The sequence below is a fragment of the Danio rerio genome, chromosome 6 (assembly GCF_052040795.2).
Source record: "Danio rerio strain M-AB ecotype USA chromosome 6, GRCz13ab, whole genome shotgun sequence".
In the NCBI taxonomy this organism is placed as follows: Eukaryota; Metazoa; Chordata; class Actinopteri; order Cypriniformes; family Danionidae; genus Danio; species Danio rerio.
The window spans coordinates 54,368,808-54,396,779 of record NC_141026.1 but is presented as its reverse complement, the minus strand read 5'-3'; the positions used below and the strand labels follow the sequence as shown (position 1 = coordinate 54,396,779).

The 27,972-nt window shown below is 37.1% G+C and overlaps 1 protein-coding gene across 1 annotated transcript in view; it reads left to right on the top strand.

Annotated features, from left to right (window-relative positions):
* Positions 1-27,972, top strand: part of mmp24 (matrix metallopeptidase 24) — a 71,758-nt gene that overhangs the window by 11,941 nt on the left and 31,845 nt on the right. The window contains exons 2-4 of the mRNA XM_087258060.1: positions 13,806-13,954; positions 14,139-14,255; positions 17,716-18,020. Coding sequence (XP_087114186.1) covers positions 13,806-13,954; positions 14,139-14,255; positions 17,716-18,020 — 571 coding nt within the window. The remainder of the gene's footprint in view (positions 1-13,805; positions 13,955-14,138; positions 14,256-17,715; positions 18,021-27,972) is intronic.

The window sequence follows — 27,972 nt, the reverse complement described above, 5'->3', positions numbered from 1 at the left end:
GAGCATCCGCTACGTAAAGCATATGCTGGATAAGTTGGCGGTTCATTCCGCTGTGGCGACCCCTGATTAATAAAGGTACTAAACTGAAAAGAAAATGAATGAATGAATAAAATTGGCCGTAGTGTATGTGTGTGAATGAGAGTGTATGGGTGTTTCCCAGTCCTGGGTTGCGGCTGGAAGGGCATCCACTGCGTAAAACATATGCTGGATAAGTTGGCGGTTCATTCCACTGTGGTAACCCCTGATTAATAAAAGGACTAAGCCGAAAATGAATGAATGAATAAATGTACCTGAATACTGTTAGACTCCCCAGACTTCTCAAACTGAGCTATTCATCTTGTGAAATTGTGTTTATATCGCAATATTTATCGCAGAAGAATAAAATATCGCAATATCAGATTTTTTAATATTGTGCAGCCCTAGTTTGGGGAAAATAATATGAATTTGTGCATAAAAAGAATGATCCAATAATACTATAATCAGAGTACAATGATAAACCCACAAAAAAAACATCTGAGGCTTTGTCTGTGTATACCAAATATATTAATATGCATAGTAATACAAATACAAAATAAAATGCCATATTTTCTGTAAGACCCTTAGGGTAAATAATCTGAGTTTGTGCATGAATCGAATAATCAAATACATATATATATATATATATATATATAAATAGACCACTACTGTAACACCACCTCAATACTTCTTTGTCAGTTATTTTTGCAAAGGTTAAAAAACACCAGAGGATTTGTCTGTGTGGGAATGAAAATGTAATATTTACTTGCCCTAATTTTTGACTCTGACTCTGAGATCTGTTTTCCACCACGTACCCTTTAAAGGATGTTAAAGCGTGTCAGAGGCTCAGAGTGTGTGAAGTATAGACTGAAACACACACTTTAGTCCCCAGCGAACCTCATGCCGAGAAGCCTGCGAAAAGAAGCTATTGTTGTGCTTTTTTCTGTTTGCTTTGTTCCCTCCTGACGGCATTATGATACGGTTTCCTGTTCACTGTAGGATTAAGACGATATTTCCTTTATTAAATATTATGTTTGCTCTTGTAGCTGTATTTAATTTTGGTGTTTATCTTTGTGTTTGTGATTTACAACATGTGGAGAGAGAAAACAGTCTTCGCTTTGACTGTGCAGTGGATGCAGGGAACTAAATAAGGATGGCACAGTTTCCACACATAAAAGTCTAATTCGTCCTGAATATGTCTCTTCAGGAGACCACATGCTGAGGGAGAAATTAAAAGTAAGAGGGAAAAAAATCACAAGACCGGAGAAAAACCTAATTAGTTCACACAAATGCTGCGGTAGTATCACCACTTGAATTGAAATCGAATGGTGCATTGCCTTTGTTGGGCTATTTATATCCATTTTTGGGTTGTGGATGTTGTCAGCTTCTTTATATGTTGTAAAAACTCTATGATTGCTAGTACACATACAATTATTAGCCCTCCTGAACTATTAGCCCCTGTATATTTTTCCTAATTTCTGTTTAACGGAAAGATTTTTCAACACATTTCTAATTATAATAGTTTTAATAACTCATTTCAAATGACTGATTTATTTTATCTTTGCAATGATGACAGTAAATAATATTTGACTAGATCTTTTTCAAGATGTTAGCATTCAGCTTAAAGTGACATTTAAAGGCTTCACTAGGTTAATTACGTTAATTAGGCAAGTTACAGTAATTAGGCAAGTTATTCTATAACAATGGTTTGTTCTGTAGACAATTGAAAAATAATATATAGCTTAAAATAACATTATCAGCCTTAAAATGTTCATTCTAAAATCAAAACTGCTTTTATTCTAGCCGAAATAAAACAAATAAGAGTTTCTCCAGAAGAAAAAAAATGTTGTAGGAAATACTGTGAAAAAATTGATCTGTTAAACACCATTTGGGAAATATTTGAAAAAGAAATCACAGGAGGGCTAATCATTTTGACTTCAATTGTACTTCATTATAGGAAGGCTGAGATTGATTTTTCATTGCATGCAGAGCACCATTATTTTGCTGTCCAAAATCATACTGTGCATTCTGAGGTGCACTCGGTCAATCCCACAATGCACCATAATAACATGTGTACAGTACAACCGATAGACAGTCAGTACGTTTACATCAAAACCAATAGTTTAATACGATTTACAAACAATACTTTATCTGCTATCTGATTTATAGTAGTAGTGTACACTACCAGACAAATGTCTTGTCGACTATTCAAGTTTTAGGATGAACCAATAATAACTTGACTTCTACTTGCTCATTTGGTATCAGAAGTGGCTTATATGAAAGGCAAAGGCCTCTAGATTACGCTTATTTAACCAAAATAAAACATGATCATGTCTTGAGTTTTAATGATTTAATTAGGACAGTAAGGTCTGAATTTGCTTAGACTAAAGTCTTGTCACTTAACAGAAATAACGTCCAGTACAGAATATAAAGTCATGCTGCAGTGGAAACAGAATGAATGTATGACTCTCATGAGCTTGGAGGACTGCATCCATACATCTCTGCAATGACTCAAATCACTTATTAATAAAGTCATCTGGAATGGCGAAGAAAGCGTTCTTGCAGGACTCAAAGAGTTCATCAAGACTCTTTGGATATATCTTTAATGCCTCCTCCTCCATCTTTCCTCAGACATGCTCAATAATGTTCATGTCTGGTGACTGGGCTGGCCAATCCTGTAGCACCTTGACCTACTTTGCTGTCAGGAACTTTGATGTGGAGGCTGAAGTATGAGAAAGAGCGCTATCCTGTTGAAGAATTTGCCCTCTCCTGTGGTTTGTAATGTAAAGGGCAGCACAAATGTCTTGATACCTCAAGCTGTTGAAGTTGCCATCCACTCTGAAGATCTCTCGCACGCCCCCATACTGAATGTAACCCGAAACCATGATTATTCCTTCACCGAACTTGACTGATTTCTGTGAGAATCTTGGGTCTATGCGGGTTCCAATAGGTCTTCTGCAGTATTTGTGATGATTGCGATATAGTTGCGATAACAGATCTGAACAATCTACCTTCTGCCACTTTTCCAAATGATCACCACGAAGTCAAGGTATTATTTTGTTGCTCTTATAACTGTGATCAATGACAAGACTTTTGTCAGGTATCATTTATATATTAAGTTATAAGTAAAGATGTTTTTAAATATTACATGTTTTTGTCTACCTCATGTTAAAGTTTCATATTTAATTCCTGCCATTTGTCTACCAGTTTTGCAGCGTTCCTTGTTTTAATCATAATAAGTCCTCTGTATGCTGAAATATGCTGAAGTGCTTCACAAGGCTGTTGCTTTTGATATGTGGCTTGCCTGCATTATCCATACAGTTAACAATGGGTTTGAGAATATTATGTCGGTGTTACAGAAATAATTATCACTGCATCTGTAATGGCTGTGGTTTTGTGTATTTGTGGTTGTGTGTGTGTGTGTGTGTGTGTGTGTGTGTGTGTGTGTGTGTGTGTGTGTGTGTGTGTGTGTGTGTGTGTGTGATATGAACACGAGGAGCTGCTCTTTGTCTGATTCCCCTCCCCCACGTCTCCATCTACTGTACTCGCTCATCTTCATCTCCTCCGTCTCGCTCTGTTTGTTTTCTTTGTCCTCTTCTTCTTCGCTCTGTCCGTCTGCCTCTCCAGTGCTGTCATTATCTCCGTCTGTTTGGCCCCTGTGCTACTTGTAAATGTATAATAATCGTGAAGGACAGGGAATGTTGAGGGAAAGATGTGGTAAACAGGTTTGGGTAATGATGTGACACTTGAACTGGCATCACCCGCTGCGGCTCAGTGTGTTGACTGGGGAAAGAAATGCAGCTTGAAAATAAAATCTGTGATTCCTTTTCTGTTTGCATCAATATGACTATAGGTTTATTTAAAAAGAATAATACATAATGTTACAGAGTATTACAAATATTTATTTTGCATTGTAAAAAATATGTAATATTTAGTTTTGAAGAAAACTACTATTTATTTATTTGACAGTAACTGAAACTTTAAAATTATAAAACAAATATTCACGTTTGTTACCTGATAATAGAAGTGCATGTTTCTTGAGGAATGTTTTTTTTGCAAACTGAAATGAAAAAAAACCTGAAAATTTTTATATTTGTATCAGTATGAATGTCAATGTATAAATCTTTCTATTTCTAAAGATGTTTGGTGACAAAAATATAGACCTTTTTTACATTTCTGGGTTTTCAGCAGTAGAGGTTGTCATACACTCACAGGCCACTTTATTAGGTACACCTGTCCAACTGCTTGTTAATGCAAATTTCCAAACATGCTCAAGACGATCTGCTGCAGTTTACACTGAGCATCAGAATGAAGAAGAAAGGTGATTTATGTGACTTTGAACATGGTATGGTTGCTGGTGCCAGACGGGCTGGTCTGAGTATTTCAGAAACTGCTGATCTACTGGGATTTTCACGCACAACCATCTCTAGGGTTTACAGAGAATGGTCTGAAAGAGGGAAAACATCCAGTGAGCGGCAGTTCTATAGGCGCAAGAGCGTTGTTGATGCCAGAGGTCAGAGTAGAATGGCCAGACTGGTTCCAGCTGATAGAAAGGCAACAGTAACTCAAATAACCACTCGTTACAACTGAGTCTGAACACACAACACGTCCAACCTTGAGGCAGATGGGCTACAGCAGCAGAAGACCACACCAGATGCCGCTTCTGTCAGCCAAGAACAGAAAACTGAGGCTACAATTCGCACAGGCTCACCAAAATTGGACAATAGACGATTGGAAAAACATTGCCTGCTCTGATGAGTCTTGATTAGAAAGCGCAAATCATCTCAGACTGGTTTCTTGAACATGACAATGAGTTCACTGTTCTCAAATGGCCTCCACAGTCATCAGAACTCAATCCAATAGAGCACCTTTGGGATGTGTTGGAATGGGAGATTGGCATTATGGTTGTGCAGCCCACAAATCTGCAGCAACTGCGTGATGCTATCATGTCAATATGGAGCAAAATCTCTGTGGAATATTTCCAGTACTTTGTTAAATCTATGCCACGATGGATTAAGGCAGTTCTGAAGGCAAAATTGGGTACTAGTAAGGTGTACCCAACAAGGTCGCTAGTTCCCTTCCCGGTTGGTCCAGTCGGGGTTTCTGTGTGGAGTTTGCATGTTCTCCCCATGTTGGCGTGGGTTTCCTCCAGTGCTCTGGTTTCCCCCACAGTCCAAACACATGCGCTATATGTGATTTGAATATACTAGATTGGCCGTAGTGTACTGGGTGTTTCCCAGAACTGGGTTGCGGCTGGGCATCCGCTGCGTAAAACATGCTAGAATAGTTAGCGGTTGATTCCGCTGTGGCGACCCCTGAAATAGAGAAAAAGGGAAATGAATGAATGATTTGTGATGTTTTTCTGTGTGATTCTGATATGCAACTTTTATTTAAATAAAGAAACAATAATAATAATGATTAAATAATTATGAATCCTGTCAATGTGGATATACACCACTCAGCTTACATACAGGCTACTGTGGTGTGTAAATAAGCATATTCAGATGCAGGAAATTTGCATTATTGTCTTCACACTTGCGTCCTTTAAGTGATTCACTGTAATATCACTACAATGAATTGAACCTGTATTGATCCCAGTAATAATGTGACGTGTGTTTTCACCCTGAAGCTCAAGATAAAAAAAAATCATCAAGCAACAGCATCCAATCAATGGCCACAATTGCTTAAACATCCCCTCCCCCCCCCCCCCCCCCCACACACACACACATACACTGTCTTCTCGATAGAAAGCCCAACTCCTTTGTAACTGCCCACTCATTAGCACACATTTGTGAGAAAGCAGAGTCCATAAGACCTGAACATCTTGTGTTTCAAAGAGGCCAATTACATGGGCTGTGATCACAATTTTACAGCCAGTAATAATGTCAAAGTAACACTGCGGTAAGTGCATGATACTGTATCTACCCTGTAATATTCTATAATGCTGCACTACAGATCACACTTACATTTAGTCATTTAGTAGACGCTCCTGTCCAAAGCGACTTACAACTGAGGAGGCATTCAGCGATTCAACAAGAAGAAAAGCAATAACTGCTAGAGTAAGGAGGGAGTTTTTTGTCTGTTTGTTTGTTTGTTTGTTTGTTTGTTTTGAGAGAAAAGTTTCTACAGGTGGTTTGTCCAGCCCACTCACCTGTGTGAAGCTCACTTTATAAATGCACAATGATTTTTGTTTTTACTTTTGAGAGGTATTGTAAAAAAGGATGACATGGTAGCTCAGTGGTTAGCACTGTCACCTCACAGCATGAAGGTCGCTGGTTTGAGTCCCGGCTGGGTCAGTTGGCATTTCTGTGTGGAGTTTGCATGTTCTCCCCGTGTCCTCCGGCTGCTCCGGTTTCCCCCACAGTCCAAAGACATGCGCTAGGTGAATTGAATAAAGTAAATTAGCTGTAGTGTATGAGTGTGAATGAGTGTGTATGGATGTGTCCCAGTACTGGGTTGCAGCTGGAAGGATAAATGAAGGGACTAAGCCGAAGGAAAATGAATGAATGAATGATTGTAAGAAAGCGTGTGGTGCAAATGTGCAAAGCTGGCAAAGAATGCGTTTTCTACAGGTGGTTTGTCAAGCCCACTCACCTGTGTGAGGCACACTCAGAATTGATCATGCACTCAAAAAAATTTTTTTTTAACTTGTTCAAACTACTTAATTAAAACAAGCTGAAACAACACAATTCTTGAGATTTCATTGGGACAACTTCATTTTTTTATGTTCAATCCACATAAATTTGTTAAAAGTGTTAAGTTAACTTAATCAATTTGTGTTAGAACAACATGAATAAATTGTGTGGAACCCTGTATTTTTCAGTGTTTTGGGATGTCGTGTGGAAGAAAAGTAGAAAAGGTTTTTTAGCAATGTATTTATTGTTTTAGTATGATTTTATCCATTACAGTTGCATAAATAAACACTCACGTCTTTTTAGATTTATATTATTTCCTAAATGTTGCTTAACAGAGCAGGGAATTTTTCACAGTATTTCCTACAATATGTTTTCTTCTGGTATAGGGACTAAGCCGAAAAGAAAATCAATGAATGCATGTTTTCTTCTGGAGAAAGTCTTGTTTGTTTTATTTCGGCTAGAATAAAAGCAGTTTTTCATTTTTTAAAACAATTTTAGGGTCAATATTATTACCCCCCCTTAAGCAACATTTGTTTTCGACTGTCTACAGAACCAGCCATCGTTATACAATGACTTGCCTAATTACTCTAACTTGCCTGTAGTTAATAGTGGTGTGAACCACTGGTCTTACAGTTCAGTTCGCTTAAGATTATAATGCCATTGATTCGGTTCAATTTGATATCTCTGTGCATCGACAATGCTTTCCAGACACAATGTTACAGTTTACTTCACAGCACAAGAATTCTTGTATTAAAATCTATAAATTATGAATCCGTTTAATATGTATTTGTAATAGTGGCGACACAGTGGTGCAGTAGGTAGTGCTGTCGCCTCACAGCAAGAAGGTCGCTGGTTTGAGCCTCGGCTGGGTCAGTTGCCATTTCTGTGTGGATTTTGCATGTACTTCCTGCGTTTGCGTGGGTTTCCTCTGTGTGCTCCGGTTTCCCCCACAGTCCAAAGACATGCAGTACAGGTGAATTGGGTAGGCTAAGTTGTCCGTAGTGTATGAGTGTGTGTGGATGCTTCCCAGAGATGGGTTGCAGCTGCAAGAGCATCCGCTGCGTAAAACATATGCTGGATAAGTTGTCGGTACATTCTGCTGTGGCGACCCCATTAATAACAGGACTAAGCCGAAAATAAAATGAATGAATGAATGAATGAATGTATTTGTAATATAATGTTGCCCTTTAATACAAGCAGTCAGATAAATGAACTGTACCTTTAATTTGACCTGTTCGAAAAAAACACTCTTTTTGAGTGTATCAAACAAAACTAAAGTACAGTACAGAACAGCATGAGCATTTAAAGCAAATAAACAAAGTAAATATTACCTCACCTGCTTTTTGACTGTTTTTAAGCGAGTTGTTAAACGCCTATGATTAGTCACAAACTCAACAGAAAAGGCTGCGATTGGTTCTAACACTCTTGCACTGTTCACTGATCAGGGTGTCTGCGAGGTCTTAAAATGTCTTAAATTTTACAAAACAAAAGTTTAGATCTTAAAAAGTCTTAAATTCACCTAAATATTTTGTTGTAGGTCTTAAATCATGTTAAACAGGTCTTAATTTTTCTATGTCCAAGTAAAGCTACCCAAGCCCCAGTAATCCATCTCAAAACTTTATATATATATATATATATATATATATATATATATATATATATATATATATATATATATATATATATATATATATATATATATATGTTTTATTGCAAGTGATATAAATCACAACATCTGTTAGCCATGTTTACTGCAAATTCTCCCAATAAAATTCCCTAAGCAATGAAAGAAACCTAAGGCAACACATCCCTTTACATGATCTTCCATTAATACACAAACTGTTTACTGAAGTAACTAGGCCATTAGAAAAAATCTTTAATGTTTAGCCCTGTATAAGGTCTTAAAAGGGTCTTAAAAAGTCTTATATTTGACTTAAAGAAACCTGCAGAAACCCGGACCGATAAGTGACAACAATAAACAGCCACAGTTATCACAGTTAATCAATTTTAGAAAACAATTCACCTTGATACTCTACTAGTTAACCTTATTAACTTAGTTAAGCCTTTAAAAGTCACTTTAGGCTGAATACTATAGTGTTTTGAAAAACATCTAGTCAAATATTATTTACTGTCATCATGGCAAAGATAAAAAGCATCAGTTATTAGAAATGAGTTATAAAACTATTATGTTTTGTTTATGAACAAATCTGTTAAACAATCTCTCGCACTATACAACCTTCTCCTACAACTACCCACGCCTCCATCCACCCGGTCTATCGTAACAGTTGGTGTCAGAAGTGGGATTTTTACATAAACACAATGCTACTCTTGACAATAAAACAACATATACACATTACACAAACACACATGCACAATACAGATAACACTACAAAGATGATGTGTGTTTGTTAGTCACAGTGTATTTGGTTTTACACTGTGACGTTTGCCATTATTGGTGGTGCAGTAGGTATGAGTGTGAATGAGTGTGTATGGATGTTTCCCAGAGATGGGTTGCAGCTGGAAGGGCATCCTCTGTGTAAAACATATGCTGCATAAGTTGGCGGTTCATTCCGCTGTGGCGACCCCGGATTAATAAAGGGACTAAGCTTAAAAGAGAATGAATTTTTATTATTATTATTATTATTATTATTATTATTATTATTATCATCATATGAACATGATTCTGAAGTTGAATGTTTTAGAAAGTCAAGTTGAGAATGATGAACATGATCCAGCAGCAGCATCTCTATATTATTACTTCATCCCTTCGTGACGTCAATGCCGCTCACAAGAATAATTCATCACTCGTATTTCCAGTGAAATGTGGACTTCTAACTTTGAACTCAGTTCCTCTGAATCCTACGAAGTGCAAGAACGGAAATAGTCCTGCAGCTTAAACAAGGCCTATTCTTCCCCGGAGCTGAGCTGTCACAGTCTTTTGTGCTCTTCAGATCTCAGAGTCTTCATTGATTCATCAAAGCCGATGAATACTTGTATTGTTGGGTCTAGCGCTGGTTTCAGACTTCGCTGTGTGCCATGCTATAATGACGGCACCAGTAACAGCACTGGTGAATTATTTAATGGGTACGATTTCCCAGGGGGCCGTGCAGAGCCTCTGTTACCATGGAGGCTGAGCAGCCGTGTCAAAGAAGGGTGTATTCGCTGCTGCCATATGAAGTTTTAAGTTTTAGCATTCGGGATATGCAAAATAAGGCTAGCGTTGTCATGTTTGAGTCTGCATTATGTTCATGCACTGCATTTAAACAGTGAAGAACACAATAAGTTTGATTTCTGGCATTGACAACATGTTAAATAATGCTAATGTTGTGTATGAGTCTGCATTTCTTCATGCATTGCATTTGAACATTAAAGATAGCTTGATTTTAGCATTGATTTTAGTATGCTAAATAATGCTAACATTATGTGTAAGTCTGCATTATGTTCATGCATTGCATTTAAACAGTGAAAATAGCTTGATTTCAGCAAGAACAACATGCTAAATAATGCTAGTTTTGTGTATGAGGCTGCTTTATTTTTATGCAGACTCATTTGAACAGTGAAGAGCGTGATAAGCTTGATTTTAGCATTCACAACATGCTAATGCTAATGTTGTGTATGAGCCTTCATTAATTTATTGAGTTGCATTTGAACAGTGAATCTAGCTTGATTTCAGCATTCACAACATGCTAAATAATGCTTATGGGGTAGGCTATATGAGTCCGCATTATTTTCATGCATTGCATTTGAACATCGAACAACACAATACGTTTGATTTCTGGCATTCACAGCATGCTAAATAATGCTAATGTTGTGTATGAGTCTGCAATATTTTCATGCACTGCATTTGAACAGTGAAGCTAGCTTGATTTTAGCATTGTTTTTAGCACTCACAACATGCTAAATAACGCTGTGTATGAGTCTGCATTATTGTCATGCATTGCATTTGAACTGTAAAAAAAATAGCTTAATTTCAGCATAGATTTTATCATTCACAACACGCTAATGTTGTGTATGAGTCTGCATTATTTTCATGCACTGCATTTGAACATTAAAGATAGCTTGATTGAGCATTGATTTTAGCTTTTACAACACGCTAAATAATGCTAATGTTGTCTGTGAGTCTACATTATTTTCATGCATTTGAATCGCATTTGTTTGTAACAGAAGAAAGAAACACTTAAAGGCTTAAAACATGTAAATGTAGAAAATTATATTAATTTTTAGGTCAACTATCCCGTTAATATATTAATTAAAGGATTGTTAGTGTATTCTATGTGATTGCTTGTTGTTTTTAATGGTCTTTAAATCTAAATCCTTTCCTTAAATGTTAGTTGTTGCTTGTTTTAATGATATAATAGGTCATAAATCCCAAAGCAGCCGGAGTTTCATAATAACACACACCGGTAGTATGAGGAGAGCACTATTTTTATTTCTAATGAACTCTACATGGCTCTTTCAGATATAGAAACGCTGAAGTGTGTCTAGCGACCCAAAGATTGATTTCCATTGGAAGGCATTGACTCTGTGTTTGTGACGCTCCAGCTTCACGCTGCAGGAGCAAAGGAGCAGAAACTCCTGCATTAAAATATTCATGCTGAAAATGGACTGCAAGCCATGAGCTCAATTAAAGAGTGCTTTAAAACGAGGGCTTCTGCCTACTAGTCCTCCATCAGGCTTGTCCGCAGGGAGAGATGAAAGCCGACAGAGGAGCGAACGAGAGGATGAGGAGGACCGTGCTCTATATAAGATCAGCTTTATTTTTACCAGGGCTGCATAGTATATCGAAAAAGTATCGTTAGGGTTCGTTCACACAGAGTGTGTTTTTGCTCTCCAATGCACTACTTTTTTTCCTATTGTTTTGTTCCGTAAACATGCACTTTATGTACGTGTTTGATCATTAAGGCCCATTCATTCAATTCCCTTCGCTTTCCCTTTATTGATCAGGGGTCACCACAGCGGAATGAACCGCCAACTTATCCAGCATGTGTTTTACACAGCAGATGCCTTTCCAGCTGCAAAAGCTGGACGCCGCTGGTTTGGCCCCTCACCAGGCCGGTCGCCAATTCTATGTGGAGTTTGCATGTTTTCCCGGATTCCCTCCCGTCCAAAAATATACACCCTAAGTCAGTGGTCACCAAACTTGTTCCTGGAGGTTCGATGTCCTGAAGATTTTAGCTCCAGCCCTAATCAAACACACCTGAACAAGCTAATCAAGGTGTTACTAGGTATACTTGAAACATCCCAACAGGTGTGTTGAGGCAAGTTGGAGCTAAACCCTGCAGTGACACCGGCCCTCCAGGACCGAGATTGGTGACTCCTGCCATAAGTAAATTGACTACTCCAAAGTAGCATCTTAAACAAACTCTTAGGTAGTTATAACTCAGCACGTTCACAAGCAGGGGAGTTCTCGAGACCTACCAGAGCTCAAACTCCCCTCTCGCCCTTCAAATTGGAGGATGCCCCGGGCTCGAGGATCTTATGAGCTTTCTCCCAGGACAGCATGCCAAACACGCTTTATAATCAGTCATCAGTTAAGTGTGAACTCTTGAAATAATATTATGAAAAATGTGATGTACAATATTTGGTCTTTTTTTCCCATTTAACACACTTTTGAGAATTTTTTTTTTTTTTTTGCTAAATGTATATGTTGACAAAACAAGCTTAACATGAAAAAAATCTATTTTTTATGTAACAGACACTGTATCAATAAAAAATACGCATTTTGTGGTTTGGTTATGGTTAAAACAAAAAAAACTGAAATGTTCCTGAAAGGTTTGGTGCAAGTACACAAGTTTACAATAGAAATTGGCCATTTTATTTGGGTTATAGAAATAGAGTGGGGCAACGCTGTGGTGCAGTGGGTAGCACAATCGCCTCACAGCGTTTCTGTGTGGAGTTTGCAATTTCTCCCCAAGTTGGCATGAGTTTCCTCCGTGTCCTCCGGTTTCCCCCACAGTCCAAAGACATGTGCTATAGGTGAATTGGGTAAGCTAAATTGTCCAAAGTGTATGTGTTTGAATGAGTGTGTATGGATGTTTCCCAGTGAGAGGTTGCAACTGGAAGGGCATCCGCTGCGTAAAAATAAGCTGGATAAGTTGGGGATTCATTCCGCTGTGGTGACCCCTAATTAACAAATGGACTAAGCCGAAAAGAAAATGAATGAATGAATGAATGAATGAATAAATGAAATAGAGTGACTTATGTTTTTAAAACATTTCAGAGTAATGGGCTGTTTTTATTTTGTGTTTTATTTAGTTGAAACTTTAAAGAATTTCTTTATTCATTTATGACTCATTATTGAGAAGTTGCTGATGCAGAACTTGCAACATAGGCTCATTCTGAAAATGTAGGCCTATATACATTTCTGGAGATCACAAATTATATAGCCAAAAGTACGTATGGCTGCATTTCGTCTTTGAAACTAATGCTAGAGAGAGGTATGATGCTGTTCCTTTTCGCTCTTACCAGCTGAGAGCTTACCTCCATATGAATTGCTTTCCCGCTGTTTGACCAGTTTATCCAAGTAGCTTGCCTTGTACGTCGGCGGACTTGAGATGCAGAGTTCGAGTCTGGTGAAAAACGGTTCCAGGAATTAGGTAAAACAAAAACAAAAGCCAAAAAATAAATAAACAAGTAAATAATAGGGTGAGAATGTGGTAAAATCTGTAAACGTGGTGAAAATCAAGTGAGGGCTTTTCTTTTTCTGGATTGTTTTTTAAAACTGTCGGTTGGGTTTAGGGAAGTGGATGGGTGGGTCAGTTGTTGCTTTTGAAAACACTATTGGTTGGATAAGGAATAGGATAAGGTTAAGGAAGAAGGAGGGGTCAATTGATCGGTCAGTCAGTCAGTCAATAGACAGCGGCCTCTGGTGGATTTACACGAGAACAGCAGGTGTGAATGGCACTCGTGAGAGAAATTTGAGATCTGAAAAAGTGTACACAGCGGCCTCTGGTGGATTCACGAAAACAAAAACTGCAAAAACAGTACCGCCAGATACGTATTTGGCGCTCATCAGAAATGTATAGGAGTACTTTTTCAGAATGAGCCTGGGTCGGGCAAAACAGTATGTTTAGCTGAAAATTATAACGCTATGACTTTTATAAAAGATGATTCTTTAAATGCTAAAATTAATATAAATCTCTCTTTTCTTTGCAGACATGGCTGAAGAACTATGGCTACCTGCTCCCTCATGACATCCGCACATCAGACCTGCGATCGGAGAAAGCCATGCAGTCGGCGGTCGCTGCCATGCAGCGGTTTTACGGTATTCCAGTGACAGGAATCCTCGACCAAACAACCATCGAGTTAGTAACAACCTACCCTACTTATCACGTCCTAATTTGGCCATTTCACAAGACCTTATATATATATATATATATATATATATATATATATATATATATATATATATATATATATATATATATATATAAACAACGATGTAGCCCAAAACGTAAAAGTTTTTCCCTTGCGGTTCTTTGTTTCAAGGTGGATGAGAAAACCTCGGTGTGGAGTTCCAGATCACCCTCACATCAGTCGGCGGAGGCGAAATAAACGATATGCTCTCACCGGTCAGAAGTGGAGAGACAAAAAAATCACATACAGGTAAAGTACATGTTCAGAGCAAAGCTTACCCGATGCATAGATGAATATACAGGTATGCTCGATATCAGGGGTGGGCAAACTCGGTCCTAAAGGGCCGGTATCCTGCACAGTTTAGCTCCAACACTAATCAAACACACCTAAACAAGCTTATCAGTGTCTTCAAGATCAATGGAAATCTATTCACCTTATTCTCCGCCGACGAGCAGGAGCTGCCATTTGAATCTTTTTGTCTCGCGACTTCCGGTCACATTCACTTCCATTCCTTTTTTGACGTTAAAAACTGCTCGTTACGCTGCTTGATGTTGCAATTTGATATTTTCTTATTATATTATTCTACTTGGTCTGTATAGTCATGCAAACATTTGTTTGTAGAGCAAGTACTTTGACCATTTTCTGCTGTTTATTATTCCTAGTCATTTCTCCCATAGGCGACTGAATCAGAAGTTCTAAGACAATCGCGAAAACAGGCGCACTTCCGCATTTTAGAATAAGGTCAATAAGCAGGTGTGTTTGATTAGTGTTGGAGCTAAACTGTGCAGAACACCGGCCCTCCAGGACCGAGTTTGCCCACCCCTGCTCTATATAGACTATGCTCCATCAAAAAAAAACTCCATTTATAAGATATATATATATATATATTCATATATAACTCCATTTCCAATTATTTTCATGTATAAGATTTCTATATGAATTTGTTGACTCGTCTAGATGAATGACTATAGTAGTTCATTTCAGGGAAGAGCTCCAAAACTTCTATAACACCTGTAACTAGCCGCACATGATTTGATTCTATTTAATGGCGACCCATTAGGCCTGCGGAGTGTATTTATACTCTCACCTTTAATTATGTTAGTGCATATTGCATTGTGAGTTTTGAAACACACGGCACTTGTGCAATGTTTCAGACAGACACAGGTAAAATCCTTCCCTCAAGCCGTGATAGTGCTTTTGTTTTTAGGACACAGACAGAAGTAGATGTTGGCTGATACCTTGAGTGGTTTTCTTTGCTATTTACCCCCAAAACACACTTAGCCTAGTTATTTTATAGTTCTAAACCATAAACTGGAAGGTTGAAACCTAAGGCATATCTCTTTTATTATAAATAGTATAATTCAATGGATATTCTACAAAAAAAGACTAATGTATGTTGTCATGACCGCAAATGTCTAGAGCTGTTGAAACATAAGTGAAAGAAAATAGATAAATAAACAGTTAGCTGGGTATGATTTTAATAACCTTCAGGTTTTTTAATTGTGAGAAATAGAAGGGAAAAGTTTGTATTAACAAAAAACAAAGAATAGGAGTGTAAACAAAATGGCTTCAGGGCTGAGCAAAGCCAAAATAATAAACAAAAAGTCAACTAACTCCACCCTGACGATAACTTTGCATGTATTGCCTGTGTTGGCGTGGGTTTCCTCCGGGTGTTTCGGTTTCCCCCACAGTCCAAAGACATGAGATACAGGTGAATTAAATTAGCTAAATTGGCTGTAGTGTATGAGTGTAAATGCAAGAGTGTATGAGTGTGAATTTTTCAGTGTTGGTTTGTGGCTGGAAGGGCATCCGCTGCGTTAAAACATATGCTGAATAAAGCCTGGTATATACTTCTGTGTCAAGTGACCTGCGTAACCCACGTAGCTGTGCATTTATACTTCTGCGCGCTGTCTCTGTTGGTCTGCATTAACACTTTCAAAACGCTAGTTGGCTGTGAGGTGTAAATGTTCCTCTGTGTCGAGTTTCTTCGCTGTTGTTTTGCTTTTCCTGAACACTTCCGGGATGTACAAGTGGCTCAAACTCGCTCATTTTGAGGCAGGAACCGCCGGACGTGCAACAACTGTAACTATGAGGTAAACACAAAACAAAACTTTCCATCAGGAGCTCCTTCACGGGACTCCACACTTGTAAACAATCGCTCCATCAGGCTCGCACCAATCACGCGGCTCTCGGTCCCGCCCAGACTCGTCAGCGCTATCAAGCCGACCAATCACAGAGCTTGCGCTACGCGTCGTTGCGACGTGTAGTTACACTTTTTGAGAAGTGCACGTCAGTGACGCCGACGGCCACAACGAAGGGCTACGGCGTTTGACGCAGAAGTATAAATCAGCCTTAAGTTGGCGGTTCATTCCTCTGTGGTGACCCCATATGAATAAAGGGACTAAGCTGGTAAAAAAATGGATGAATTAATAATTTATTCAAAATCAAACAAAAAGTGCTCAGGGGTAGCTTAATTAATGTGTCGGTGCTCTTTGGGTAAGGGATTCATCAAAATAACACAAGTCCAAGACTCGAAAAATGTGGAATAAATATTAAAAAATTTTAATATTTATATGACTATTTCTTAAAACTGTGCCTGTACTAATTTATTATTTTGCCATTTTGTTTGGTCAAGAAGAAAGCAGGACCCTTTATTTAATGTACAGACAAAAAGAAGCTGTACAACAGATGCAGTAACCTCGGTAGATAGGAAAAGGCATGTTTTGACATTAAACTATTTCTCCCGTCTCTATGATGCAGATTGAGCATATATGAGCCGAACTGTAGGAAATTTGGGACAGTTTAGTTGCGGTGCATTCCTGTTGGCATAAACAAGAACGCATTTAGATAATTTGCAAACATTCGTCTGTTTTTAAGCTCTATTAATTTCAGTTAGTCATCTAATGCAGAGTTTTCGGTCTCTGGTTAATCAGATGTGATGATATTCTCACTTACGAGTGCCTACAGTTGTATGCCAGAGACAGCCATCTGCTTTTGCCTTCGGTGTCTGGCCTGGTTTAACTTTTGCCCTATATTCAAGAATTTTTTTTTATGCAGATTAATTATTATGTAACAGCACAGCGCTGTGCACTCAAACAGCATCCGCTTCAGAGCTAATTCATACCGAAACAACATCTCTACTTTCATCACAGCGGTAAAAAGATTGCTTGAAATGCACTGCCTACTTAAAACTTGTTTTTGAAAGCTTAAAGTTTTTGTTAAAGAATTACAAGCCAAACCATCAAGCTAAGAGGTAAACCACAACATTACAAACTTAGACTTGAAGCAAATGAAAACGAGATAAATTGAAAAAGATACAAGACTGTATGTAAAGGCTTTAACCAAATTTTTTGGAAATAGGCACATTTTCCAAACCTTCTAGAGTTAAACTTTTGTGTTTACCATATTTAAACTTTTTAGCCAGCGTCAGGACTTGGATGCACTGGGGTGCTGCTTTTGCACATTTCAGTGCTTGCGAATAGATTTCACCAAAAAGAACATGAGTAATCTTGATAAACTATACCTCAGTCTAAAGCTAGAACCCTCAAGCAGCCATTGTAGCTAATTGATTTTCAATGGGAAGCTTATATATTATTAATATGAGACTGGAAAGAAAGTTAACAATTGAGACTTGAAGATATAACAACCGCCTGGATGTACTTTATTCCTTACATGACATAGTATTGTGCACTCTTCTTCCTGTTTCCAGCATCCATAACTTCACGCCGAAAGTTGGTGAGAAGGACACGCAGAGAGCCATCCGGCAGGCGTTCGACGTGTGGCAGACGGTGACACCGCTCAGCTTTCAGGAAGTGGCCTATTCGGAGATCAAGAACGAAGGCAAAGAGGCCGACATCATGATCTTCTTTGCCTCGGGTTTTCACGGCGACAGCTCTCCGTTTGATGGAGAGGGAGGGTTTTTAGCGCATGCTTATTTTCCCGGGCCGGGCATCGGTGGAGACACACACTTTGACTCCGATGAGCCCTGGACGCTTGGGAATGCCAATCATGACGGTGAGTGTGGCGCTGTGACTTCATTGTCTGTGATTGTGTTGATGTGGGATTTAGCTTCTGATTGGATGTGATCATTTATATTGAGAAGGTTTTGAATGTTAGGGTGAGTAGCTGTGATTGACCTGTCTGGTCCCATAAAACATGTTTTGTTTTATTTTGTTTTGCTTTGCTTTGCTTTGTTTGTTGTTTTTTGTTTTGTTTTGTTTTTTGTTTTGTCTTTTTTTGTGTTGTTTTTCTTTGTGTTGTTTTTTTTGTTTTGTCTTTTTTTGTTTTGTTTTTTTTTTGTTTTGGTTTGTCTTGTTTTTTTGTTTGTTTGTTTATTTTTTTGGCACATATTTTTGTCAATTTTTAATTTTATCAAGCTTGACAGTGGCTAATACGAAATATGTTTTTAATTTAATTTAACTTTATTTTATTTTAGCTCAAATGTTTTTGTTAATTTGATTTTAATAGAGTCAGACTTGAGAGTGGCTGATACAGATTTTTTTATTTTATTTTATTTTATCACATTGATTTTCCTCAATTTTGTTTTTATTCAAATTTGGCTTGACAGTGACTGATACATACAGTTGAAGTAGGAATTATTAGCCCCCTTCAATTATTAGAGCCCCTGTTTTTTCCCCCAATTTCTGTTTAGCAGAGAGAAGATTTTTTCAACACATTTCTAATCATAATAATTTTATTAACTCATTTCTAATAACTGATTTATTTTATCTTTGTCATGATGACAGTAAATAATATTTTAATAGATATTTTTCATGACACTTCTATACAGCTTAAAGTGACATTTAAAAGCTTATCTAGGTTAATTAGGCAGGTTAGGGAAATTAGGCAAGTTATTGTATAATGATGGTTTGTTCTGTAGACTATCAAAAAAAATAGCTCAAAGGGGCTAATAATATTGTCCTTAAAATGGTGTTTTAAAAATTAATAAATACTTTTATTCTAGCCGAAATAAAACAAAATAAGACTTTCTCCAGAAGAAAAAATATTATCAGATATACTGTGAAAATTTCCTTGCCCTGTTAAACATAATTTGGGAAATATTAATATATATATATATATATATATATATATATATATATATATATATATATATATATATATATATATATATATATATATATATATTTTTTTTTTTTTTTTTTTTTTCTTATATATATATATTATATCTTTTTTCTTTTTTTTTTTTTATTCAAAGGGGGGCTAATAATTCTGACCTCAACTGTATACAAAATATTTTATTTTATTTTAGCTCATTGATTTCTGTAAAAATATTTAATAGAATAAAACTTGACAGTGACTGATACAGAATATTTTATTTTATTTTATTTTAGCACTTTAATTTATTTTATTTTATTTTATTTTAGCATGTTGATTTTCTTCAATTTTAATTTAATCAAATCAGGCTTGACGGTGACTTGTACAGAATATTTTATTTTATTTTAGCTCATTGATTACTGTAAAAATCTTTAAAAGATTCAAGCATGACAGTGGGTGATAGAGAATGTTTAGCATATATTTATCAATTTAATTTTATTCAAATCAGGCTTGACAGCGACTGATACAGAATATATATTTTTTATTTTAGCTCATTGATTTCTTTTTTTATCTAATTAAGCTTGACAGCGGCTAATAAATAATATTTCATTTTAATATATATTTTTTTATATTCGTGTCACATCTTTCACTTTGTACTTTTTTGTGTCTTTATTTCATGAAACGTGTATATTTGTAAATTTAATTATATTTTTTTTATTGTAAATATGGCTTATATTCAGTAGATTAAACATTAAAAATGATAGGTTATGAAAGTTTTAAATGAAAACTGTGCAGCTTCGCATACAGTAGATCCACATATTTCAATGTAATCATCCACAATAGGAGATGATATGGAATGTTTAATTGTATTTTAATTGGTGATTTTTTTTTTTTTGCTGCTCTGTTTAATGGTGAGTCTACGTATTTTAATTTAATCAAACCTGGCATAGGCAAATATAGAAGCATTTTATTTAATTATTATAAATGAAAATCTACACAAATCAATGTATTTTAATCCAATCCAGCATCACAGTACAGTCTTATTTTTCTTTATAGTATTTCTTATATATTATGTTATTTTAAACAACTAAAATGTCAATAAAAGTTGGATTTCCAACATCAAAAGTTGACAGAGCAGAGACCAACATCCCATAATGCAATTCACAATGGTAAATAAACAGAAAACACTTGCAAATAACAAAACTGTTAAGGGCGTCTGGCTGCTGCGTAAAACATATGCTGGAATAGTTGGCAGTTCATTCCATTGTGGCAACCTCTGATAAATAAGAAACTAAGCTGAAGGAAAATGAATGAACTAAATAAACTATTGCATGACAGTAGTTAATACTGATTTTTTCAGTCTGGTCTATTCTAATGGTGGCCTTTATTTAAAGGTAAATGCATCTGAATGTACTGTATGCTTCATTTCTATAGTAAGTCAGGTTATATGCAGTGTGATTGGGAGAGCTCTCCTGCATGTAAAGATCAGTTAGATGTGTAGAGCTCAATCCTCTGGGATTTTCAGCAGTGGTAAACTGGAGCAGAGAGCATCAGTAAGCGCCACAGGGGAAACATCCAGAAAACACAGAGCATTGCGTTCCTCCTTCAGTTGATCCTCCACTGCGCTGCGTGCTGCATATCTGCTGTGTTATCTTCAGCAGTGTCAGCAGTTCAAGTACACGCTTTACAGAGCACAACATCTCTACCTTATTCACTACAAACACTTCTGTATGGATCTATTCCTCCACACACCACATCAGCCCTAGTGAATACAGATCAAACCCTTTTACAGCAAACACTGGATGTGTGTTTATGTGCAGCAGCTGATGGAGAGTTTACAGTGCATCTAGAAAGTATTCACAGCGCATCACTTTTTCACATTTTTTTTATTTTACAGTCTTATTCCAAAATGGATTAAATTCATTTATTTCCTCAATATTCTACACACAATACCTTATAATGACAAAAAAATCACATGTAGTATTCACAGCCCTTGCCGTGAAGCTCTAAATTGAGCTCAGGTACATTCTGCTTCCACTGATCATTCTTGAGATGTTTCAGCGGCTTAACCGGAGTTCACCTGTGGTAAATTCAGTTGATTTGAAAAGGCATACACCTGTCTATATAAGGTCCCAGGGTTGACAGTGCATGTCAAAGCACAAACCAAGCATGAAGACAAAGGAATTGTCTGAATGCAGCAGCACGAGTGGTCTTCAATGAACCTAAACGAGCACATGTCACTCCGCTGCTAGTCCGTTTGCACTGGCTGCCAGTTGCTGCTCGCATCAAATTCAAAGCTCTGATGTTTGCCTACAAAGTGACTTCTGGCCTTGCTCCTTCTTATCTGCTCTCACTTCTGCAGATCTATGTGCCCTCCAGAAACTTGCGTTCTGTGAATGAACGTCGCCTCGTGGTTCCATCCCAAAGAGGGAAGAAATCACTTTCGCGAACGCTCACGCTCAATCTGCCCAGTTGGTGGAATGAACTCCCTAACTGCATCAGAACAGCAGAGTCACTCGCTACTTTCAAGAAACGACTAAAAACTCAACTATTTAGTCTCCACTTCACTTCCTAATCTGCAATTGCCTCTTTGAATGTCACACTAACTGTACAAAAAAAAAAATACTAATACTACTAATACTTCCCTTCTTAGACTTTACAGACCTGAAACTTGCCTATAGCACTTATTCATTGTTGCTCTTAGTTGTGTAAATTGCTTCCTTGTCCTCATTTGTAAGTCGCTTTGGATAAAAGCGTCTGCTAAATGAATAAATGTAAATGTAATGTAATGTCTGTAGATCTCCGATACAGGATTGTCTCGAGGCACAAGATTGGGGAAGGTTACAGAAATATTTCTGCTACTCTAAAGGTTCCAGTGAGCACAGCGGCCTCCATCATCCATAAGTGGAAAATGTTTGAAACCACCAGGACTCTTCCTAGAGCTGGCCCGCCATCTAGGCTGAGTGATCAGAAGGGCCTTAGTCAGGGAGGTGATCAATAACCCGATGGTCACTGTCTGTGCTCCAGCGTTCTTCTATGGAGAGAGAACTTTACAGAAGGACAACCATCTCTGCAGCAATCCACCAATCCGCCCTGTATGGTAGAGAGGCCAGACGGAAGCCAATCCCCGCCTGGAATTTCTCAGACCATAAGAGACAAAATTCTCTGGTCTGATGAGACTAAAATTGAACTCTTTGGAGTGAATGAAACCAGGCACCGCTCATCACCAGGATAATACTGTCCCTACAGTGAAGCATGGTGGTGGCAGCATCATGCTGTGGGGATGTTTTTCAGCAGCAGGAACTGGAAGACTAGTCGGGATAGAGGGAAAGACAAATGCAGCAATATACAGACATCCTGAATGAAAACCTGCTTCAAAGTGCTCTTGACCTCAGACTGGCGCAACGGTTCATCTTCCAGCAGGACAATGAGCCAAAGCACACAGCCAAAATATCAATGAAGTGACTTCACAACAACTCAGTGAATGACCTTGAGTGGCCCAGTCAGAGCCCAGACCTAAATCATATTGAATATCTCTAGAAAGTTCTGAAAATGGTTGTACACCATCGCTTCCCAACCAACCTGATAGAGCTTGAGAGGTACTGCAAAGAGGAGAGGGCAAAAACTCCCAAAAACAGGTGTGCCAAGCTTGTGCCATCATATTCAAACAGACTTGAGGCTGTAATTGCTGCCAAAGGTGCATCAACAAAGTATTGAGCAAAGGCTGTGAATACTGATGTACATGTGATTGATCAAGTTTTTTTTTATTTGTAATAAATTTGCAACAATTTCAAACACTCTTTTTTCACATTGTCTTTATAGGGTATTGTGTGTAGAATGTTGAGGAAATAAATTAATTCAATCCATATTGGAATAAGACTGTAACCTAAAAAAATGTGGAAAAAGTGAAGCGCTGTGAATACTTCTTGGATGCACTGTATATTGCATTTATTCACAACGACACTTACTCCTCCTTTTGTTTCAAATCAACTCTCCCTCCAGCATTTTGCAGGATATGTTTTGTTTATGATTGTTTGCAGCCTAAAAATAAGTTTTGCTCTCAGTAATCTTTGGGGTACATTATTTATATAAAAGAGCCACTGAGAGAAGCAATCAGACTAAAATAAAAAAGGACATCTTTATTTACAAACACAATATGTGTGTTTGTTTAATCAATCACTATTGCAGACCTATATACTTTAACCCTTGTGTATTGTTCTAATTGACTACCCTTTCGTTATGTTGGTGGCTGTTTTTGCCCCATTGACTTCCATTATAACCAATTTTTTTATTGCAAAGCCATGACACCATGCATTATTGATTGATGGTGGTTTTCCCTGTTGAGAAGAGGTCAAATTGGTCATTTTTATTGTTGATAGACAGTTAACCCATTAACCCTTAAGTATACACTTACATGAAAGATTTTGCCAACCACAAATACACTACCTGACAAAAGTCCTGTCGCCTATCCAAGTTTTAGGAACAACAAATAATATCTTGACTTCTAGTTGATCATTTGGTATCAGATGTGGCTTATATCGAAAGCAAAGGCCTCTAGATTACGCTTATTTCACCTACATAAAATACGACCATGCCTTGAGTTTTAATGATTTAATTAGGACAGTAAGGTCTGACTTTGCTTAGAAAAAAGTCTTGTCACTTAACAGAAATAATGTACAGTACAGAATATAAAGTCATGGAGCAGTTTAAACAGAATTAATGTATGACTCCCATGAGCTTGGAGGACTGCATCCATACATCTCTGCAATTACTCAAATCACTTATTAATAAAGTCATCTGGAATGGCGAAGAAAGCGTTCTTGCAGGACTCCCAGAGTTCATCAAGATTCTTTGGATTCATCTTCAGTGCCTCCTCCTTCATCTTATATGCTCAATAATGTTCATGTCTGGTGACTGGGTTGGCCAATCCTGGAGCACCTTGACCTTCTTTGCTTTCTAGAACTTTGAAGTATGAGAAGGTGCGCTATCCTGCTGAAGAATTTGCCCTCTCCTGTGGCTTGTAATGTAATGGGCAGCACAAATGTCTTGATCCCTCAGGCTGTTGATGTTTCCATCAACTCTGCAGATCTCTTGCACGCCCCCAGACTGAATATAACCCCAAACCAGGATTTTTCCTTCACTAAACTTGGATGCAGATTCACAGATGATTCATCTGACAAATCGACCTTTTGCCACTTTTCCAAATGATAAACTAGAAGTTATTAGTTGTTGCTCTTACAACTGGGATCGACGACAAGACTTTTGTCAGGTAGTGTACTTGTTTTTTTTGGGGTTTTTTAACGGTGCACTATAGGGCCGATAAACGATATTAGTTTAAATTGCTATAAAATGTGTGTCAGTAACAATAATAAGCTCTGGACTTTTTTACTCTATATTGATCTAAGAGCCAATCACACAGCAGAAACATCCAACAATGGGAATCTAAAAGTGTGTTGACATTAGAGATGCACCGAATTTTCAGCCACTTATCAAATATGTTATGCCATTTAATAGACTCTCTAATTTTTATGGCTTCAGTCATTGTTGGAGTACTCTTTTACATCTGGAAGCATTAACAACTTAACAATACTTGTACACCAATAGATGGCAAGCAGCACATCAGGCTATTTCTGTGATGGGAGTGAAATGGTGTCACATCCCGTCTGTGTTTCTGAGGATCTGAACATGCCAGTCTGCACTGAGTCATGCTCTGGTATAAGCGGACACTTACATCCGCAGCAGCACAGCATGTTCCTCTAGCATTCTGGGTACAAACAGTGCTTTTTCACACGACTACATAAACTGTGCTGCAACATGTAGAGAAAATAGGGCAAATTCAGGTAAACACATTTAGAAAAATACATATATTTTGTTTGTTTTTAGATATTTTTGTATGCGGGTCAAAGATGAGATGCTTCATTTTAGTGTCTGCACTTAAGCGTGATTTTAACATACAAAAGCAAAACTAAAGTTGATACTTTTTCTATTATAAGCTTTGAAACATTACATAAAGTAATAAGACAAAATTCAGATATATGCTATATCCAGGAACATTACAGGAATTGCAAAAACACAACCATAAATTATAGTGAAGCAAAAACATTACAGGTGTAGGGGAGAAAAAAAGTATAACAGAATACTTATATACATGTAAACAAAAATGATAACTTAGGATACAATCATTGACTACAGCGAGGGAGCAGTACCAGAGAAAAGTTCCTTCATGTAATCTAAAATTAAATCACTCATTTTGTTTTTAATTTGCATTAGAAACTTTTTCAAAATTTCCATTTTTAATAAAAAGATATTGCCCTTTGGTATACATTTTGCAAATTTCTGTTTATGAACAAAATATTTACCTTGTAAGATGTAGAAGTTAGCAACATACTCAAATGTTCTTTTTGTGTGTGAAAAAGTGCAAATGACATCTTTTAAAGAGAGCCTGTAATTAACATTTCTTTGCCCAAATAACACGTCACTAACATCATTCCAAAATTTAAGAGAGACATCACAGTTATAGAAAAGATGAGATAAGTTTACCTCGTGTATATTACAAAATGTGCAAGTATTATCAATATCCATGAATTCAGTTAAAGTTACTTTGCAAGGATAAATTTTGTGCAGTATTTTAAAGTGCACTTCTTTAACATTATTTAAAAGGCAAAATTTAAAGGGGATTGACCAGGTAGCTTTCCAATTAATATCAAAAAAATTTTCTTTCCAATAAAATTTCCCTCTAGGGAAGGGGTCACCAACATGGTGCCCGCGAGCACCAGGTAGCCCGCAAGGACTACATGAGTTGCCCGTGGGCCTCTTATAAAATTAGCTTACCATAGCACCACATACCAGTAAGCTGCATCAAATATTTTTTGTAGCTATTCCTTTTAAATCACACTTGCATTGGTTGGTATTTATCTGTTTCCAATCATTGTTGACAACTATTGTGAGAAATTAACAAGATCAGCGTCTTCACATAGATGAATATCATTAACTATTAATAACATATAATTAAAAGTAAATTGAGCAAATTTGTTATTAGGAAGCGTGTATCAAACTGGTAGCCCTTCACATTAAACGATACCCAAGAAGTAGCTCTCAGTTTCCAAAAGGGTGGTGACCCCTGCTCTAGGGGGTATTTTGTGTTTAGATTGAAACAATTGTCTAATTTTTTTATTATTATATGATGGAGAAAGTATGTCAAAACCATCAATTTTCAATTCTGTGAGTATCTTTTTAATGCATTCATAAGAAAGGTGATTATTAATTAGTTGTATGAAACCAGCTGGAATAGCCTTAACCACTTGGTGAAATTCTTTAAAAGGAATTGGAAAGTTGTGTATCCTCATAAAATCTTCATAATATAGTATGTTTCCATTATTAGTGAACAAATCTGTAACAAAATATCTGTTTCTTTGAAACCATTTATGCAAAAATAAAGATTTGTTTCTACAGATAATGAGATAATTATTCCATAATAGGATTTTATGAGGAGAAAAGTTATGCTGAAAACAAATTTTCCAAGCCAATAATACTTGCTGGTGAAATTTTGGCAATTTAAGTGGCAATTTTCCAGGACTAAAGTGGATCCACTTTTTTATGATAACAAACTATATATGTGTCACATCATGAGTACTAGATTTTAATTCATTCATCCATCCTTCAGCTTAGTCTTTTATTTATCAGGGGTCGCCACAGTGGAATGAACCTCCAACTATTCCAGCATATGTTTTACACAGCGGATGCGCTTCCATCCGCAACCCAGTACTGGGAAACACCCATACACTTTACACACTCATACACTTCACCCAATTTAGTTCCTCCAATTTCCCTATTGCGCATGTGTTTGGACTGTGGGGGAAATCAGAGGAAACCCACGCCAACACGGGGAGAACATACAAACTCCACACAGAAATGTCAACTTGCCCAGCCGGGACTCAAACCAGTGACCTTCTTGCTGTGAGGCAACAGTGCTAACCACAGAACCACCGTGCAACTGTACAACTCGCATTTAACCATTTATTCCTTGCTAAAATTATAACAAAATAGATTACACCTAGTTATTAAGGACAGCATACTTGGTTTTCATGCCTCATACAGAAACTGACATTAAATTTCGGCGTAATACACATAGGCATATAAAATTTCCCTGGTGCATTAGAGCTAACAGGGAAAGCGAATGGGGGATGGATGCTCTCAAGCTCCAGCAGAGACAAAGCACCATAAAAGTATCACATTACTTGTTATACATCCCAAGTGTGCTGAACTATGTGTGAACTATTCCTCTAATGATAGGACGGACACATTTATACGCTGCTGATTCAGCGTTTGATGCATTTCTATGGGGGAGCTCATTATTTTGAGACTGATTTTAACAACATGCACCTTCATACATCAAATATGCAGAGCCTTAGCGTTGGTAATTCACCTGCTTATGCTTAATATGGTGGAGATCAAATAGAGAACTACCTGGAGTTTTCAAACTTTCAAGATAACTGTTTCATTTTCTTTTTGTGAGTTGCATATATTCTGAAGCACAGAATAAAATGTAAATTATATATTTTAAAAAGATCACAGAACTAAATACTGTTCAGTGGATTAGACAAAAGCTGTCAAGCCTTTTAATAGATAACTTGCATAAAGAATTTTATAAATACACAGTATTTAACTGTAATATGAACTGTAGGACAATCATGCAGGATGTTACTGTATTGTAAAGTTGCATTATGAAAATTACTGAATATTTTATAGTAAACATATGCATAAACTTCTTTAAAAACGAGTGTAATATTGCATTTATATAACAGTTTGACGGCATAATCGTGTATATAAAATAGAAAATGAAACATGGAGAGTCTCAAAACTCTTTTGTATGAGGAACTACTTTCTTCGCCATTCACTCACACCTGCAGCT